Consider the following 20,822-nt stretch of genomic DNA (forward strand, 5'->3'; position numbering starts at 1 on the left):
GATGGAACTAGCCCCTCACAACAACCACTTGGGTAGAAGGGGTGTAATCCGGAGGTCAGAGAGGGAGCAGAGGTGGGGGAAGAAAGGCAGAAATACTTAGAGATTTAGGGCAATCAAGAAGGCTGGAGAGAAGGAGCATCAAGAGGCGGAACAAGTTGCAGAGTGGGGCAGGACAGGTGTGAGGGAGGAAATAGAGAGGGGGGAAGAAACAGCAGGAGAGCGGAGGGGAAGAGAAAGAGAGACAAAAAGAGTTAAAATAGGGAGACAGATAAACAGAATGAAGTGGAAAATCAGAAGTGCAGGTAGAGGGGAGAAATTAGATCCAGATGGGTAGTGATTTCTTTGGATGTGGATTAATTTGTGATGTGTTTTGTGGCTAGAATATAGTAAATTTAAAATTTGCTCAAATTGGGCTTCCCTGGTGGCGCAGTGGTTGAGAGTCCGCCTGCCGATGCAGGGGACACGGGTTCGTGCCCCGGTCCGGGAAGATCCCACATGCTGCGGAGCGGCTGGGCCCGTGAGCCATAGCCGCTGAGCCTGCGCGTCCGGAGCCTGTGCTCCGCAACGGGAGAGGCCACAACAGTGAGAGGCCCGCGTACCGCAAAAAAAAAAAAAAATTTGCTCAAATTATACAGATGAGGAGAATTGCAAAACTCCTGTCTACAAGGCCTTTGCATTTTGTAAATATTTGTACATTTAACGTGCCTGAGGTGATTCCAATCTGGATCTGTCACTGAGCATCAGGACTCTGAGTCCCCCCGTTACCGTGGGCTGAGATCTGGGCTGAGGGTGGGGGGATCTACCTGCATGGAGATTGATCAGGGCCTGGTGTGTGACTTGAAGGGGATTGCTGGGTACAGCTGAATAAATAAATTGATAAATATGAATTTATATAAATATATAAATAAAATTATTTTAAAATAATGAGTTGTTTAATTTCCACAATTTGGGGAATTTTCTGGTTTTCTTCTGCTGTTTTGGTTTTATTTCATTGTGATTAGAGAACATACTTTTTATGATCTGAATCTCTTAACATTGTTAAGATCTGTGTTTTGGCCTAACACGTGGTCTGTCATGGAGAATGTTCCATGTGTGCTTCAGAAGCATGTTTTTGCTGCTCTTGGGTGGAGTGATCTGTATGTGTCTTTTATGTCTACTTGGTCTATAGTGTTGTTTACGTCCTGTTTCCTTATTGATCTTCTCTTTGGTTCCATCCATGAGTAAACCTGGGCCATCGAAGTCTCCCATGCTGTTTCTGTCTTCATTGCTGTTAATGTTTGCTTCCTTTTTCTTGGAGATCTAATGTTATATGTGTATATATTTTTATTTCTTCTATCTTTGTGTTAAATTGACCCTTTTATCATTATATAACGTTCTTTGTGTTCATTTTTTTCTGATAGTATGTAGTCACCACTGCTCTCTTTAGGATGGACTGTCTTTTCCAGTCTTTTGCTTTTCACCTTTCCATGTCCTTCGATTTGTGAATGTTCAGCTTTTAACTCTCTCACAGGCTGTTTCTGTGTCTCTCGCTCTCTGTTCTCCTCCTCTTACTTTCTTTAGGGGTCCCTGCTCAGGCACCCTGTACAGTGGTGAAAGGCAGGAGCCCTGGCCAGCACCCTTCCTTCCACTGTAACTTCAGAGGGAATGCATCGAGGGTTTCCTTCTCGTCATGATGTTTCGTTAAAATGTATTTTTTAAATAACTATATCTTTCCAATATACTTTTTTCATGATTTTTAATTCTCCAAGTTCATAACTTTGTTATTGTGGTAATATTTTTCATAATCTGTGAAAATAGTGTATAATACTATTAACTTTTCTCATTGTGCGTCTGTTTTATTAGAAAAAACAGAAACCCTTTGGCTGTTTTTAATGCCCATGTACGTAAGTTATAATGGATAAAATTGTATTTATATTTTTGAATATAGTTATTGAAATTGGAGTTAAAATATTTTGTTTTTTTTCATGATTGTACCATTTTTGTTTTATTAGGCTATTATAGAATCATGTTGACAAACTAAGTTCAGTACAGTTGATACATTTTCATTGTCCGAAAGATGCTGAAATACATGTGAATAAAACGATGGTTAAGGGCTTCCCTGGTGGCGCAGTGGTTGAGAGTCCGCCTGCCAATGCAGGGTACACGGGTTCATGCCCCGGTCCGGGAAGATCCCACATGCCGCAGAGCGGCTAGGCCCATGAGCCATGGCCACTGAGCCTGTGCGTCCGGAGCCTGTGCTCCACAATGGGAGAGGCCACGACAGTGAGAGACCCGCGTAACACAAAGAACAAAAAAAACAAAAACCCCATAAAGTGATGGTTAATAAAATTGAAAATCTGTCAAGAAACAATTCCTCTCATTTCAGTTTTTTAGTGTAGACGTGTGTGCATAAGTTCATGGATGTGCAAGTCAACCATGTTATATATCTTTTTTAAAAATTAATTTATGGCTATGTTGGGTCTTCGTTGCTGCGCACGGGCTTTCTCTAGTTGCAGCGAGCAGGGGCTACTCTTTGTTGCAGTGCACGGGCTTCTCACTGCGGTGGCTTCTCTTGTTGCGGAGCATGGGGTCTAGGCACGTGGGCTTCAGTAGTCGTGGCTTGTGGGCTGTAGAGCACAGGCTCAGTAGTTGTGGCACAGGGGCTTAGCTGCTCTGTGGCATGTGGGATCTTCCCGGACCAGGACTCAAACCTGTGTCCCTTGCATTGGCTGGCGGATTCTTAAGCACTGCACCACCTGGGAAGACCCTAAACCATGTTATATACCTTTTATAGTCGAATTTATATCTTCAAATTTATATCTTTATTTAAATCCTCTGTGTTGCCCAGAGTCTGCTAATTCCTGCGATGGGTGGATACAGGACTCCAAGCACCCGAAGGACTAAGGTCCTAAATCACAACTTGGTCTGCCTGTGTCAGCAGTGTTGGTTGTCACGGCAGAGATCTGGGTGGAGCCAGGATCAGTGTAGCCTGTGCCGGGGGATCAGAGAGCAAGGAGGGTGAGAGGGGGTGGGGGGTGACGTGGGGACAGAGGAAGGGGTGACACCTGGCGGGGTCCGAGGGGCCGTGGCCGTCACACTCAGGGCAGGGATGCTCCTGAACGTCTACGCAGCACCCACGGCACAGCCGAGGTTGAGAGGCTCTGGTGTGAAGAATCCCCAGCCTGTCTCAAGTACTGCTGAGTTCACAGCGGGGTCCAGCACTCCACTGTGGGTTCATTTTCAGTGCCCTTAACAAGGTTGGATCCAGCACTTCCTGAGCTTGAGTGAGTCAGTTAGGCAGCATTGACCTCAGAATCAGTGAGGTAAAATTAGCCCAGTGACTCCTCACCCGGGGTAGATTCTAGGGATGCCTTTGAGTTTAGGCACTAGCCTAAAGGCAATAGCCTCACTGGCGGCGTTTTTAGTAGGAGGAGGTGGCAAAACCCCTCTTAGTTCTAGTGTTTTTGGTTTCTGAAACAGTTAATACTCTTCAGTGCCACTTTGAAACAGTATCCTTTCAAAGTGGGGAGGGGGCATGCCCTCTTCGGCACACACTCATCCTGCTGTCTTTTTGGAATCACCCCCTCCGCCTGCCCGCCCGCCCGCTTCCTGTTTCTGCACTGTTGGTGACGGTCAGCCTGAGCCCAGCCCTCCCATCTCCATGGAGCCCCTTGTGACCGGTCGGTTCCGGGTTCCGGGCTCCCAGGAGACAGTGGTGGAGGCGAGCTATCACGCCATTTCTTCTCGAGACAGCGGTGATGGTGGTGGTGGGATAGTGGGATAGTGGTGATAGTGGTCATGTTACCAAAACGCAAGTCCCTGTGCCTGACGCACAGTGAGGCCAAACAATACCAAAACGTCGGGGTTTGGAACAGAAAGGTTTGCCGCAGGGCCATGCAAGGAGATGGGTGGCTCATGCCTTAAAAACCGCAAACTCCCTGAAAGCTTCCAGGAAAGCCCTCTTATAGGAACGGTGAGGGAGGGGTGTGGTTAGTTGTTGCAGACTTCTTGGTGGCAGATCCTTTGTACTTGAGGTCAGGTCATGGTCAGGTAAAGATGTTCCTGTGGGCTTCCCTGGTGGCGCAGTGGTTGAGAGTCCGCCTGCCGATGCAGGGGACACGGGTTCGTGCCCCGGTCCGGGAGGATCCCACATGCCGCGGAGCAGCTGGGCCCGTGAGCCATGGCCACTGAGCCTGCGCGTCCGGAGCCTGTGCTCCGCAATGGGAGAGGCCACAACAGTGAGAGGCCCGCGTACCGCAAAAAAAAAAAAAAAAAAAAAGATGTTCCTGTAAACCTCCACCAAACAAACGTTATTCTCTGTCCTGACAAGAAAGGGGAAGGTGCCAAGGCACAACTTTCACCCTCCGAGGTCCAGGGCCGGCTAACAGAAAGGGGTCCCTGCAGGGGGGCCAGTTACCCTGCCCCGGAGCACTCGCCCGAACCAGGTTTGGGTCCTCCCACCAATGCCCAGGCCTGGCTGAAGAAGCAGATCTCAGTTGGGAGCTCCCTCAGGGCCAGGTCCCCAGACCCTGCCCAGCACCCAGGACCCAACTGGCCCTCCGGCTCCTCTGGCCGCCCAACGGCAAGGGGCCAGGTCCCGCAGACAGCGGCCCATGCAGACTGCCGCGGCCATTAGGTCGCAGAGGCGCGGATGGGGGAGAGGGTCACCGCTGCCTCAGGGCCCGGGCAGTGGGCAACCTTGGCGAGGGCTCTGGATCCCCGCAAGACACAGCCCCAGCCCGTTCCCTCGGCCTCCCAGCTCACCTGCCGGCCCAAGGAGAAGGGGAGGGGAGAAGGCCGGGATCCCTCTCTTACTTCACTCTCCGCCTGACGACATTTGGCTGAATGGGTCCACTAAATGTCACTCATTGACAGTTGGTCGCTTGAGGGAGGGGCTCACTGTGGCGCCGACCAATGGTTGAACGGGAGCTCTAAGGCCACTCCAACCATCCTTTCACTGGTCTCCTGGTAACCGTTGCCTGGTAACGGGGGTGGGGGGAACAGCGGGCGCCAAGGGCCCTGTGCTAAGCTGCGCACTGCTGGGCTCTATTCAGTGTGATCATCTCCAGGTCTCCACCTGCACTACTCTGCGTTTCCATTTCATTCTGTTTATCAGTCTCCCTATTGCTTTCTATGTCTCTTTTTGTTCCCCTGTAGTCTCCTGCTGTTTCTCCCCTCCTATTTTCTCACTCCTGTCCTACCCCACTCTGCAACTTGTGTCCCCTATTGATGCTCTTTCTCCCCGACCTTTCTGATGACCCTACATCTCTATGTATTTCTGCCACTTTCTTCCCCCATCTCTTCTCTCTGCCCTCTGGTTACACTCCTTCTATCCTTGTTACACTCCCTCCCTCCTCCCTTTCTGGCGCCCCAGGTGGCTGTGCTTCCTTCCTGCTCTCTCTGCTCTAGTAGTCAGTATTTTTCCTCTCCTTCTCTCCCGGCACCATTATGCTCTGAAGGCCATGGTTCCACCTTTTATCCTCTCCCGGACTCTCCGTGTGAAATGCCTCACCATTGTTACCACTCTCCTACCACTGATCCAGAGCCCCTCTCCCTTTGTTGCTCCCCAATCCCTGGAGATCCGGCTTTTTAATTTACTTCTCTATTTTTTTTTTTTTTGCGGTACACGGGCCTCTCACTGTTGTGGCCTCTCCCGTTGCGGAGCACAGGCTCCGGACGCGCAGGCTCAGCGGCCATGGCTCACGGGCCCAGCCGCTCTGCGGCATGTGGTGGACCGGGGCATGAACCCATGTCCCCTGCATCGGCAGGCGGACTCTCAACCACTGCGCCACTAGGGAAGCCCTACTTCTCTATTTTATTCACCTGCTACCTTACAGGCTTGATCACTTTAACTTTACTGTCTATTTACAAGTCCCTCTATGTTCCCATTGGTTCTCCCTCATTCTTTATCCTCCTCAGTTTTTCTAGTTTTTCTATTTCGTTCTGTCGCTCTCTGTGTCTTCTTCTCCTGATCCCCCTCGTCCCTGTATTTACGAGGATGCCGAATGAATAAGACGCCCGCATACTGGAAGAGACCGTTTGGAACTCAGAACCGAAGAACACTTGTGTGTCACAAGGCTGGCCCAGGTCACCTCCCCCTACACGGGGTCTGAGGAAGGGCTGACCAGGAAGGGGAGGCCTGTGAAGCAGAAAGACCGGTCTAAGACGCGAGACCAGAGGGGCTGGGAGGGAGAAGGGCGGGCTCTCCAGAATCCCAGGACCGGGGAGAGGACGCGGCCTCTCCTGGAGCGGGGTGGGGGAGCCGGCGCTTCCGTCCAGGGGCCGAGGGGGCGAGGCTGGCGGGGCTGAATCCATCTCGCGGAAGAGGACGTTACGTGGGGGCGGGCGGAGGTAGTAAAGGGTTTCAGGAAGGAAAATGTAGCGAAAGGCGGTTTCTACGTGGATCGAAAGCGGAAAAGGCAAGGGCTTCGGTAATGGCCTCAGATATTTAAAACCCAAAGGGAGACGGTCCGCGATCTGTAATACTGACGTCTGGATTTACATGAGGAGGAGGGGAGGGAGTGGGAATTAAAACACCACAGTGACTTCAAAACCCTGAGGATGGAGTAAAGGGACCGCGAAGCCCAGATTTAAACTAGAAAGGAGAAACTTACGCTGGGCAGTGTGACCTTCGTTCCAAGGATTTCACTTCCGGGTCCGTAGAGAAGTGCGCTTGCGCATGGTGAAGAGGCGTGGCGGCCGGGGCGGGGCCTGGGCGGAGCGCTAGCGTCGGGATCGGGGGCGGTGAGGGGAACCCGGGTGTGGGAAGGGAACACGGAGGGTGGGGCGGGGAAGGGGAAGCGGAAGCGGAAGGGGGCGGGCCCGGAAGGTGCTTCCCTGTTCTTGACGGACTTATTTTAAGTTGCAGTCTGTAACAGTTTTAAGGTAAAGCTTACGTTTGTGGGGGCCAGTTATGTCGGAGACCAAGATGTATTCTCTAAACAAGTTGAAAACGGTTTAAATAGAAGCTATTTTTGCCAACAGGTTGCTCTCATGTCCTGTTAATGAGGCCAAAGATACTCAGGTTTCTGGAAATGCGGGCCTCCCAGAGTGGTTGACATGGGGCAGTGGTTGGCTCCAAGAAGATTTTGTGAAATTAGAATTAATTTAAGCAGTCTAAGGAAACAAGAACTGAACTTGTCTCTATATTGCACACTAGAAGGAGAAATACAAAACTCTCCCTGGGTTGAATGGGCTATTTCATACTGACAGCCTGAAGAATAGCTTTTCGGTTTCTATTCCCCTTTCACACCAGAGGCCAAATTCAACAACCTGCTCAGTTCCAGAGACTCAGGGACAAGACCTGGAGTCTGAGACTGTCGGACTAAAGCAAGTGGTAATTTAGGTCACTAACCATTGGCTTAAAAAGAGCAAAACGTTTTTAAAAAATTGTTATGTATTGGCACTTCCCTGGTGGTCCAGTGGTTAAGACTCTGCACTCCCAATTCAGGGACCATGGGTTTGATCCCTCGTCAGGGAACTAAGATCCCCGCATGCCGCAAAGTCTGGCCTAAAGAAAGAAAGAAAGAATTGTTATAAATTGTATTGCCCTTTCTTTTTGCTAACGTGTTTTAATTATTTAACGTTTTAGCCTAAATTTTTTTAAATTAGCATCCATCGTTCAATATAGATAAAATAAAAGGGTGACGGGCAATAAGAGAAAAAATTTTTTTCTTTTGGTGAGAACTGCCTAGTTTCATAAAATGCTCATCCAATTCCACACTTGTACTGAATTACCTTCAAATATCTGAGAAAAACTTGTTTACATCATAGTATATTTAAGTCAATAACTAAATATAATGCAATTTCAAATTCCCTTTATGTTCGTTATGAGAGTAATTAGAAATTTACCTTTGATTTTTAAACTGTAATGTATATTAGCTCTTTATGTTCTATTGCTGAAAGTTCTGTCAAAGGTGGATAACAGAGTCTGTAAAATATATAGTATTCAGAAGACATTGGGATTTATTTTCATCTAAGGAATAATTAACTTTGCCATATTTCTAAGGGCATTTAGTGAGGAGGTCCATATTCTCTTTAATATGAACCCTAAAGAAAGTAAAACTAAATTATCAACTATGCAATAACTTCATTTCTGCCCTCAATATTTCTATGGCAATATGTGTCATTAAACATTTACTACAGGAGCTTCCCCGGTGGCGCAGTGGTCAAGAATCCGCCTGCCAATGCAGGGGACATGGGTTCGAGCCCTGATCCGGGAAGATCCCACATGCCACAGAGCAGCTAAGCTCCTGCGCCACAACTACTGAGCCCATGCACCACAACTACTGGAGCCCGCGCACCTAGAGCCTGGTGTTCCACAACAGGAGAAGCCTCACCGCAATGAAGAGTAGCCCCCGCTCTCCACAACTAGAGAAATGTCCACGTGCGGCAATGAAGACCCAATGCAGCCAAAAATAAATAATAAAAACATTTACTAGAAATTATGTTTTCCTACATCCCTACAGGTGGAAGATTTTCTCCATAGAGAAATGGCAATCAATTGTTTACAATTGATGTTTACATAGGGATATTAGCATATTTTAAATGTTTTCAGACAAAATGAGCAGAATGTCCTGGTGTAACACAATATGCAAACAACATCACATTTTTAAAAGATGCAGTGACTGGAATAAATTTTAGGATGTATATTGGATAGATTATTCTGTATTATGCAACATTTGAAATTAGCTGTGTTGGCAAAAAAGACGTTTCAGTGTGGACTTCCATGATTCCGGTCAAGGACGAGTCAATGGTGGAACATTTCATTAAACACAGAACAATAGAGAAGCTGATTATAAGGCAAAGTCATGGATCCATTTCTTTAATGAGGAATTTTGTTGCTTACATAATTATCAAGGCAGCCAAATTAGCACATTTACAAGAAAAAAGGAAATTTCCTAAATCACAGGAAGATTTTGACACAGGTCACCCTGTGATATTGTTATGAAACTGATACAAATTATTAAGGATTCAGAAATGTGAAAAACGCAAGGATACAGTATGACGTGTCCTTAAAAATTAAAGAATATACATTTCTGAGTTCGGGTGGAGGGACCGAAATATTTACCACTCTCAAACTTAGATAAGGATAAATTTTACCAGAAAGGATTATTACCAGGAATTCCCTGGCCATCCAGTTGTTAGGACTACACGCTTCCACTGCAGGGAGCACGGTTTGATCTTTAGTCCAGGGACTAAGATCCCACAAGTTGCGCTGTGTGGCAAAAAAAAAAAAAAGATTCTTACCATAGAATGTTGCAACCACAAAATTTGTAAAGCCTCAAAAGTCAGACAAAAAAAAGAGCTTTTCTTTTATACCCAGGGGTAAACAAGGTAGGAAAACTCCCATATGGAGGAGTGGATGAGCACATGGCAGGAGCCTGAGTTTCTCAGATGATGTTTTATGCTGAAGTCACTTACTCTTGGGTGCACATATTCTGGCAGCAAGGTTGCTCTGAATTACAAAGCTCAAAAGTGGTCCAGGGGCTTCCCTGGTGGCGCAGTGGTTGAGAGTCCGCCTGCCGATGCAGGGGACACGGGTTCGTGCCCCGGTCCGGGAAGATCCCACATGCCGCAGAGCGGCTGTGCCCATGAGCCATGGCTGCTGAGCCTGCACGTCTGGAGCCTGTGCTCCGCCAACAGGAGAGGCCACAGCTGTGAGAGGCCCGCGTACCGCAAAAAAAAAAAAAAAAAAAAAAAAAAAAAAAAAAAAAGTGGTCCAAAAATTAAGGCATTTGGGAGAGGAGAAAAGCTTAAAATTTTTTTGATTAAATCATCTTAACAAGCATTGTGTCTTGTGTTCACTTATCTAAGGACCAACAAATCAGTAATCGTTGATAAGGCAATGGATGGGAATTTGGAGGATTCCTTTCTTGCTGTTTCCAAATTAAACAAGGGGGCTCTCATACGTCTTACTAAAATTAAAGAGGAAGTGTAGTTCTTAGCTCGTAAACTGTTACCTTCCGCAGAAAAGAAGAAAAGGAGTTCTTTTACCTTTGCTATTTTCCAGAGTTCCAGGATTGGAGTAAAGTCTAACATTGTCACTACATAATGTGACATCAAGCAAAATTCAAAAAATAACAAATACACATGTTACGTTTGGATAACGGAATATTAGAAAATTTAAACTAATAATGATAATAACAAACATACCCAAGAACCTCAGCGTTTATGCCTTTGAATGGCATCATAGGACCCTGCATGCTCCTTGTGCCTGTGTTGTGTCTATTCCTGTCACGTGCAAGAGTAATTAAGTCTCTTAGTTTTAATTTGTATTTGTCCTTACAACACACACATAGAAAAGCCAGCAAGTATGACCTTAAAGTTGGCCAAAAGACAATTTCAGTTTATTGAAAAAAGTAGATGCCCCTAGGCTTCATTTCATTCATATTTATGAAATAGCAAGTCACCTCCTGATTGTAACAGATCAACAAATTAAATATAAAGAACCAAAGACTTAATATGTGTTTTAAAAATATTTTACATTAATGTTATAAAGCAATGCTTTTGACTTAAGCTGTCAGATTCCCCTTGACCTACACTCCCTGGACCAGAGTTGGTCTCTGCCTCCTGGGTTTTAGGGGAATAGAGATGGAAATGATGTTCTTATACCTTTAGCATGAAAACGCTCAGTCAGCACGAGCAGAGTTTTGCATTTCACCTTTCAATTTCCGTTCCCTACAAAGACAACTTAACTGTATGAGCCTGTTCTGGGTGTCGTCAGCACCCACATTGACCCTCCACCTAGAACCCTAGACACCCTGCATCCCACGGCTGAGTCCCAGTGTACCTGTCTCCACCCACTCATGCCGAGTGTCTTTCTTAGTCTATCATGTCTTTGCAGTGAATCATAAATCTTTACTTCTTGCCCTCTGCTTTCTTTCTTTCCTTTTTGGAACCTGTGCTGCAGTGAAAGCCTGGAGTCTTAACCACTGGACCACCAGGGAAGTCCCCCCAATTTTTCATTTGAACAGTTCTTTATTCAATTTAAGAAGGAAAACAAACAAAACAAAACAAAACCGTGTTCAAAATGTGGCCCAAAACGATATCTGTAAGCATTTTCCTTGATTGTTTCAAACATTAGTTTGAAATAAGCAGGAAGGAGCCATACTCCCCAGGACACCACAGAGACTCCAAGAGATCCAGAAGGCAATGATCCAGTTCAGTTAGGCAGAAGGAAACCCCCAGGTGCAGAGCAGAGGGAAGCCTGGTGGTGCTACCCGCTGGACCTTCCTTTTTCCTGACCAAACCTCCATGTCAGCCCTGAATTCACCCCTCGTCATTCCCTGCTCCCCTGCCACTGTCCTGTCCTCCCTCCTCACTGGATGTTGCTTCAGGGTCAGAAACACTCCCAGGTTTCTGCAGACCCTAAAACGATCTATTTACATTTTTTAATCACAGAGCCTAATCAGTAACTGCCTACATGCTTACCCCTCTGCCCCAGCTAGTGATTGTTTTACTCTTTAGATCAGAACAGCTCCACTATGATAGTTTCCTTGGTAACCCATGAACGAAGTTGAGGTCAATTCCCCCACCAACTGGTAACCTACCTCTTCCCCTCCAATAGTGAAGTCTGCTGCCCTGTCCTGCCTGCCTGCTTTCTGCTATACATGGTGGGGTGTCACTTCAGGACCTTGCTTATGACATGTAAGTTCCCCTGTCCAATAAACCACTCATGTGTCTGTCACTGTCTCTGGGCTCTTTCTTAGGTCTTGAGGTGAATGGAGAATAGAAACAAATGCCGTTACTGTTTCTGAAGAGAAACAAATGCATGTTAGTATGAAACTGTCCATTCTACTCAGGGAGAGTTTTGCATTTCACATTCTCATTTGTAATCCCTATACAAACAACTCTGTTTTTTGTTTTCTTAAACCAACTAAATTAATTCTCTTTTTAAAAAATTTGAAGTATATTTGATTTACAATGTTACATTAGTTTCAGTTATATAGCACAATGATTCAGTTTTCTATATATATATTCTTTTTGAGATTCTTTTCCCTTATAGTTTATTACAAAATATTGCGAATAGTTCACCATGCTGTACGGTAGGTGCTTGTTGGTTATTTATTTTATATTAATTGTAATTGCAGGGAATGTTCTTGGGTCCAATCACTGCCACGTCAGGCTCTCACCAAGATCCCAGTTTCTACACCACTTAATTGCTTCAGCCTCACCAGCGGAACTTGCCTGTAACCTGCTAGCAATAATAGGTTTTTTTTTTTTTTTTTCTTTTTGCGGTATGCGGGCCTCTCACTGTTGTGGCCTCTCCCGTTGCGGAGCACAGGCTCCGGACGCGCAGGCCCAGAGGCCATGGCTCACGGGCCCAGCCGCTCCGCGGCATATGGGATCCTCCCAGACCGGGGCACGAACCCGTATCCCCTGCATCGGCAGGCGGACTCTCAACCACTGCGCCACCAGGGAGGCCCAATAATAGGTTTTGACATAAACCATGTTCAACTTGTCCTGAAAGAAACATCTCAGTTTCTGGGAATTCCCTGGCGATTCAGTGGTTAATACTCCATGCTTTCATTGCTGAGGTCCTGGGTTCGCTCCTGGTTTGATCCCTGGTTGGGGAACTAAGATCCTGGAAGCCACGTGTGCAGCAGAAAAAACAAAAAACATCTCAGTTTCTGACAAGTGTCCCACATGATGCAAGCTTTTGCCTTAAAACTATTAGAGAAAGTGTTACTGTTACAGGGAAAATCTTGGCGGATGTGTAGCCAACAGACACAACCAAGCCAAAGCAAAAAAGAAGGAATGATTTGTTTTTTATATTTTTTTGGCCATGCCGCATGGTTTGCAGGAGCTTAGTTCCCTGAGTGGGGATCCATCCCGAGCCCCCAGCAGTGAAAGCCTGGAGTCCCAACCACTGGACCACCATGGAATTCACAGGAAGGACATTACTTACAGCAAGCAAGGAGAACACTGGGGATCTTTCCCAAAGCAGTGTCTCCCTAACAGCAAAAGTGGGGAAGCCTTTTTTGGGTAGGGGGCTGTGCCGTGCAGCATACGAGATCTTTTTATTTATTTATTTATTTATTTATTTATTTATTTATTTATTTTTGGCTGCATTGGGTCTTCACTGCTGTGCGTGGGCTTTCTCGAGTTGCAGTGAGCAGGGGCTACTCTTCGTTGTGGTACACGGTCTTCTCATTGCTGTGGCTTCTTTTATTGTGGAGCACAGGCTCTAGGTGCACGGGCTTCAGTAGTTGTGGCTCGCAGGCTCTAGAGCACAGGCTCAGTGGTTGTGGTGCACGGGCTTAGTTGCTCCACAGCATGTGGGATCTTTCCGGACCAGGGCTCGAACCCGTGTTTCCTACATTGGCAGGCGGATTCTTAACCACCGCGCCACCAGGGAAGCCCCATACGGGATCTTTGTTCCCCGACCAGGGATCAAATCCTTGACCCCGCAGTGTAAGCGTGTTGTCTCAACCAATTGACTGCCAGAGAGGTCAAAGGGGAAGTTTTTTTTTTTTTTTTTTTAAAGGGGAAGTTTTAAGCTAATGGTACATGCATACCTATGAAGGGGCTTGGGCTGTGAACAGCGTCCAGGGTTTAGCTGATTGGTCAAGAGGGTCAGAAGAGGTCAACATCAACATCCCTTAGGTTCCAGTTGACCTGGTGGTTGAGTGCTTCAGGCTAATCTTTACTACTGAAACAGAACTGGGAGTCTTTACAACTGATATATTATCTTTGCTATTGTAACCTCTTGCCTGATAGAAGGCTATGTTTCTGCGTTCCTTTATTCCCTTAAGATCTTTAATTCCTGAGACCTGTTCAAGGGCAAGCATTGTGGTCAGGCTTAGATCACGAAATGGCTAAGGCAAAAATGGTTTCTCATATGTCAAGAAAGCCATGCCTGGTTCTCTTTCTCCCAGGACCCCCTACCCTATCTGGTTACATTACCAGACCAGGTTCCTTTGCCCAAAGCTCAGCAAGACGTGAAGGTTTGCAGCAGGGAAAGGTTTATTCATGAGGCAGCCAAGCTACGTGATGGGAGAAGAAACATCAAATCTGCCTCCCTGACCACAAGGCCCTCTGGTATTTAAGGATTAAGAAAGAAGGTGGCCTGGGACACGGGAAAAGTGGTTGGAGATAAGAAAAATGTGAGGTAATCTTTGTTCTGCACCAGCTCAGCTTAGCTACAGGTTTCTTCATGGAACTCATGTTCAGAAAATGGCTCTTAGCTTGTTCAGAAGATGGAGTTTTTGGCCCTCTGATGTCAAAATGTCACAGAGCAGACACTCACAGATGCGCAGGTGGAGGGTCAGTGGTTCTAACTAGTTGTAACCAGCTCGGCATCAAACTGGACACAGCTGACTCCAAGTTTCTAAAAAACAACTTGGACAAATATCTTTAGCTAAATGACCCTTGCAGGATGTGCAAGCTTTCCTAAAAATAATTAAAGTGGGCTTGATCCTCAAAAGCAGGTTACAGTTTATTATTTATTAAGTTAGAGTTTAATGGATCTAACTGGTTTCAACAGTAAATCAAAATAAGCAGGAGGCCAAGGAGCTACACAGAGTTCAAAAGACACGTTTCTAAATCCCCAAGAGTAGCTTTACAGGTAAGGCCGGGGGTGGGGGAGGGGATGCAGAGGCCCCGCCTCCTTCCCCGCCCACTGGGGGTGTTCTCCCGCAGGCCTGGGCGCTCTCCTCGCCCCGCCTCCTCGCGTAAGCGCCTTTCGCAGTCCCCGCCCTCGGGCTGCTCCTTCAAAGCATTCTGCGCCTGCGCAATGGTCTACGAACCCGGAAGCGGCGGGCTGAGCCGGGGTTACTACGGAGATCTCAAGTTCCTCTTCGGTGGGTGATTTCTTTTTTCTAGTGTACCCGCACTTCGGGGTTCCCCCATACATCCTCACAGCGTGGGACTCACTACGGAATTTAAAATATTCGCCCGCGCCCTTCCATCCTAAGTAAATTCAAAGTGGGGGTCGTTTCACTTTGTAGTTGAAATTGCTCTGAGGCCGGTCCGTGCCCTTGGGTTTTACATCCACGCGGACGCCGCCTTTCGCGCCGTTTTCCTGCTTGAAACCTTTTACTATCTCCGTCCTTGCCATGTAAAGTCCCCTTCCGCGAGGTGGATTCGCGCCCCGCAGCCTCGCCCTCTCAGCCCCTGGAGGGCAGCGCCGGCCGCCCCGCTGCCGGACAGGCCGCGTCCTCTCCCCGGTCCTGGGGTTCTGCAGAGCCCGCCCCTCTCCGGAGACCCCCTCCCTCCCTCCCCGCCCCTCTGTCCTCGCGTCTCCTCAGGCCGGTCCTTCTGCTCCACAGGCCTCCCCTTCCTAGTCAGCCCTTCCCCTCACCCGGCGTAGATTGAGGGGGGCGGGGTAACCTGTGCCAGAGGTGTGACACCCAGTGTTGTCATTCCCCAATTTCACTCCGTTGGAAAATATGCACTTCCGTAGGGGGGGCATCTCATTCAGTCGCCAGCCCAGTAAATACGTGGACGAGGGCATAAGGAGAAGCAGAGACAGAGAAGGACTGAGAAAGCGAAAATCTGAGGAGGAAAGAATAAGGGAGAACGGATGAGAACGTAGACGACGGCTGAGCGTCTTGCAAAGAGACAGTAAAAATAAATTTAGCCCTGAAAGTCCTAGTTTTTTTAAAATATAAATTTATTTATTTATTTTTGGCTGCATTGGGTCTTTGTTGCTGCGCGCGGGCTTTCTCTAGTTGCAGCGAGCAGGGGCTACTCTTCATTGTGGTGCACGGGCTTCTCATTGCAGTGGCTTCTCTTGTTGCAGAGCACGGGCTCCAGTAGTTGTGGCACGCAGGCTCAGTAGTTGTGGCACGTGGACTCAGTAGTTGTGGTGCACGGGCTTAGTTGCTCCACGGCATGTGGGATCTTCCCGGACCAGGGCTTGAACCCATGTCCCCTGCATTGGCAGGCGGATTCTTAACCATTGCGCCACCAGGGAAGCCCGGCAGATGGTTTTCATTAGGGATGTTCTGCTAGGTATTTGTCTGTGGACGGAACCTGAGAAGGGCCGTTAAGTTCGTTGATGTGGGGAAAGATTTTTCCAAGAGGGCCAGGAATGCCACAATGCTCTGCAGTCCATAGGATCATCCTTGGGCAGGTGCCGTTGCTACTTTCTTGCTGCCAGACCAGTGCTGCTTCTTCTATTGTCTTCTCCCTACCTGTCTCAAACACACACACACACACACACACACAGAGTACGGAGAATAGGGAACCCTTGTGCTTTGTGGGAATATAAATGCTATGGTCTTATGGAAAACAATGTGGAGGTTCCTCAATAAATTAAACAGAGAACAGGCAAACAGTGTGTGACACCTTCCTCTGGCTAGTTATCCAAAGGAAACAAAATCATTATAGTGAGGGAAATATTTGCCCCCCATTGACCATTACTGCATTATTCACAGCAGGCAAGATGTGGGAAGAACCAAATGTTTGTTGACAAGTGAATGGGTGTAGAAAACTTATGTCATCCATAAATTATGACAAAAAAATACAGACATTTTTTGTGGAAAGTAGAAATATCAGACTTATAGAGCCGTAGAGTATAAAGGTTCTTACGAGGGTTTGGGTAGTGTGGTAACTGGGGAGATGTTGGTTGAAGGATACAACATTCAGTTGTAAATGTGTACAACACATACATCTCATGTACAGCATGCTGACTATAGTGAATCCACTGTGTTATTATGTACTTGGAATTTCCAGAGAGTAATACTTAAGTGTTTAATACTTAAGTAATACTTAAGTGTCAGCACACAGGTACAAAGATTACTGTGAGTTGATGGAGTTGAAAGTTACCTTATTGTGATTATTATTGCACAGTGTTTACATGTGTAAAATAACCACATTCGATGATATGTACACCATTCTTACTCATCAATTATACCTCAGTAAAGCTAGGAAAAAAAAGAAAGTGGGGGCTGTGCTGGACTAGGCTTCTGTGGGTGTTGCTCAACACAGGCCTCCCATTAGGTCATTGAGGCATTTTTCATATACATGTTTTGTACCCTTTGACCAGAGGTTTCACTTAATATTGTCGGTGTGGGGTCCAACCTCAGTAATACTTGAGGTGCCCCAGGTGATTCCAATCCAGATGCATCATTGAGCATCAGGATTCTGAGTCCCCCCGTTCCCGAGGGCTGAGATCTGGGCTGAGGCTGAGGGCTCTGCTCTGCATGGGGATGGATCAGGGCTGGTCTGTGACCTGCAGGGGATCGTCGGGTCCAGCTGAGGTGCCCGCTGCTGCTGGGTACGTGAGGGCCTCACCAGGAGGGGAGCGTGATCTGAAGGAAAGGGTGGGAAACTCACCTGTTGGTCTCTGTGTAGGAGTTTACTGTCCTGATCCCTCCTGGGACGGGGCAGCAGAGGACTGTCTGTTCCACATGTGAGGGCTTCCCTGTGTGTGTGGCTGTGACTCAGGAAGGGGGTGTGTCGATTCTAAGCATTAAACGGCATCTTTCCAACTTTCAGGGTCAACCTCTAAAGAGTATTGCTACCCGGGTAAGAAGCCCGGAAGAGGAGGAAGAGGAAAGAAAAGGAGCCTGGAATGACTCTTTCTCAGGTAAAGTCTTTTTCTCAGTTGATTGTTGTCTGTCCTTCCTGAAATGCCCTTCTTTGGACTCGCTGATCTCTGACTCTGAAGTAGCCTGCCTGACACCTGTACAGTCACAGTCACCCGGGTCCTTCCCTCAGGGCCTGTCATCTCCACTTAGATCCCGTCTCCCCATGACCCAGTGACCTGGGACTTGTGAAGAGGCTCCACTGGGCCCAGTCCTGGGCAGGGCTTCACACCCATGGATTAGAGACGTGGTGTCAGTGCTACTGGGCAGCAGGGATTTTTTAGGGCGCCATCCGGATGCACTGTCTGCTCTCTGTAAACCAGGATAAAGAAGCTGCACATGGAAGTCAGATATTAATATGCACAATACCTGGTAAAATCTGGAAATCATACCAATTATGGGCAATTTGTTCAGACTTTTTTAAGGCAATTAAGCTAAACAAGTAAATCACTGACTTCAAATCTTAATGATTGCGAATGGAATGGAAAGTTCAGAAACAGACATCAGTGGTAGAGGGCGTTTTAGTCCATTAGCAAATTTAGTCTTGAAATCAACCTAGATCTCTGACAGCTGGAAATTCTTCATATCACTTTCATTACCTCCATTCCTCAGAGGTTGTCTTTTTTAAAAAAATAAATTTATTTATTTACTTTTGGCTGCATTGGGTCTTTGCTGCTGCATGTGGGCTTTTCTCTAGCTGCGGCGAGCGGGGGCTACTCTTCGTTGCGGTGCGTGGGCTTCTCATGGCGGTGGCTTCTCTTGTTGCAGAGCATGGGCGCTTGGTGTGTGGGCTTCAGTAGTTGTGGCTTGCAGGCTCTAGAGAGCAGGCTGAGTAGTTGTGGCGCATGGGTTTATTTGCTCTGCGGCATGTGGTATCTTCCTGGACCAGGGCTTCAACCCGTGTGCCCTGCATTGGCAGGTGGATTCTTAACCAGTGTGCCACCAGGGAAGCCCCTCAGAGGTTGTCTTTTTACTCTGGGTTGTATCCTATGACACATAAGTTTTTACCTTTGCTGTAGGTAGATTTACAGCTTCATCTTTTTGCTAACAGATCTAGTTTCTCTGCACCATTTGTTATTGAGGCTGGAGTTTCCCCTTTGCAATCTTGGCATCCTTGTCTGTACATTTTATATAAATTCAAAGGCTTATTTTTGATATTCTCATCTGTTCCATTGGTTTATGTGTCTGTGTTTCTGCCAGTACAACATCATCTTGATTACTTTGTAATATGTTTTGACATCCAAATATGACGGCCTCCATCTTCTTTTTCAAGAGTATTTTGGCTCTTTGGGATCCCTTGAGATTCCATATGAATTTTAGTATGATTTTTTCTATTATTGCAAACATTGCCGTTGAAATTTTGATAGGGAGTCCATTGCATCTATAGAGCGCTTTGGGTAATATGGTCATTTTAACAATATTATGTCTTCCAATCCATGAGTACAGGGTATGTTTCTATTTATTTGTATCTCCTTGGAGTTCTTTTTGCAGCACTTAGTAGTCTTCAGCATACAAGTCTTGCACCTCCTTGGCTAATTTTTTCCTAAATATTCTGTTCCTTTTGATGCTATAGTAAATTGAATTGTTTTCTAATTTTCTTTGACATTGTTCATTGTATACAAAAATGCAACTGATTTTTGCGTGCTGATGTTTTATGCGCCAGCTTTTGTAAGGTTGTTCTTTGAAATAGTTGTTTTACTGTGGGACCTTTTTAGTTTGTACATATATAACCTTGTCACCTAAAAGAAAAGATCATTTTACTTCTTTTTCAATTTGAGTAGCTTAGAATTCTCTTTCTTGTCTAATGGCTCTAGCTAGGAAGTTTATTACTTTCTTGAACAGTAGTGCAGAGTGTGCATCTTTCCCCTTTTTTGTTGTAAGCATTTATCAGTGTAGACTTCCATTTTAGTACAGCTTTGGTTACCTGTGATAAATTTGGTATGCTGTGTTTTTATTTTTATTCAGATGTTTTTCCCATTTGCTTATAATTTCCTCTTTGACCCACTGCTTCTCTAAGAATGAGGTGCTTAATTTCCACATTGGGGGGATTTTCCTGTTTTCCATCTGCTCTTTTTTTTTTTTTTTTTTTTTTTTTTTTTTTTTTTTTTTTTTTCGGTACGCGGGCCTCTCACTGCCGTGGCCTCTCCCGCCGCGGAGCACAGGCTCCGGGCACGCAGGCTCAGCGGCCATGGCTCACGGGCCCAGCCGCTCCGCGGCATGTGGGATCCTCCCAAACCGGGGCACGAACCCGTGTTCCCTGCATCGGCAGGCGGACTCTCAACCACTGCGCCACCAGGGAAGCCCTCCATCTGCTCTTTATTTCTAGTATCATTTCATTGTGCTTATTTATTTATTTATTTGGCCACTTTGGCTGGTGGGCTCTTAGTTCTCTGACCAGGGATTGAACCCGGGCCCTTGGCGGTGAAAGCATGGAGCCCTAACGACTGGACCGACAGGGAATTCCCAATTTCATTGTGTTTGGAGAAGATATTTTTTTATCATCTCCATCATCTTAAATTTGTTAAGATTTGTTTTGTGGTATAAGGTATGTTCCGTCTTGGAGAATGCTTCACGTGTGCTTCCGAAGGATGTGTTTTCCGCTGTTGTTGGGTGGAGCGTTCTGTACATGTCTGTTAGGTACAGTTGTTCTATGGTGTTGTCCAAGTCTTCTGTTTCTTTATTGACCTTCTTTTCATTTTCATGCATATGTAAAACTAGAGTATTGAAGTCTCTTACTCACGTTTTGCTCTAGTCTATTTCTTTCTCTATTTCTGTTAATGTTTGCTCCATTTCGCAGGGAGGTCTAATGTTAGATGTATATATATATATTTATAATTGGGTTTTTTTTTTTTTTTGTGGTACGCGGGCCTCTCACTGTTGTGGCCTCTCCCGTTGCGGAGCACAGGCTCCAGACGCCCAGGCTCAGCAGCCATGGCTCACGGGCCCAGCCATTCCACGGCATGTGGGATCTTCCCGGTCCGGGGCACGAACCCGTGTCCCCTGCATCGGCAGGTGGACTCTCAACCACTGCGCCACCAGGGGAGCCCAGAAGATACCACTCTTAGTGTAGCTTACCTAGATATTAAATATCACTCAGTGTGTAAAATATAATATGTAACACTTCTGCATAGACAATCCATTGTTGGATTTTATTTGTATGTATTTTATGTATTGACTACAAAAGGAAAAAATCCATTGATTGATGGGGGATATCATAATGTTAAGAAAGCCTAAGAAATTAAATTAGAGAATGACAGTTTCCTTCAAATAGCTTTACATGGATCTGTCAGAATATTTACTTCAACTGAA

General features: G+C 46.5%; 1 protein-coding gene across 1 annotated transcript in view; it reads left to right on the forward strand.

The window, feature by feature from the left end:
• The first annotated feature begins 14,719 nt into the window (after positions 1-14,719).
• The window catches only part of LOC308605928 (zinc finger protein 836-like), a 37,418-nt gene continuing 31,315 nt past the window's right edge, over positions 14,720-20,822 (forward strand). Inside the window, exons 1-2 of the mRNA XM_081216302.1 lie at positions 14,720-14,783; positions 17,425-17,515. Of these exons, the coding sequence (XP_081072428.1) occupies positions 17,501-17,515 (15 nt within the window). The 5' untranslated portion in view covers positions 14,720-14,783; positions 17,425-17,500. The remainder of the gene's footprint in view (positions 14,784-17,424; positions 17,516-20,822) is intronic.

The sequence above is a fragment of the Mesoplodon bidens genome (genome assembly GCF_964165515.1).
Source record: "Mesoplodon bidens genome assembly, chromosome: 18".
In the NCBI taxonomy this organism is placed as follows: domain Eukaryota; kingdom Metazoa; phylum Chordata; class Mammalia; order Artiodactyla; family Ziphiidae; genus Mesoplodon; species Mesoplodon bidens.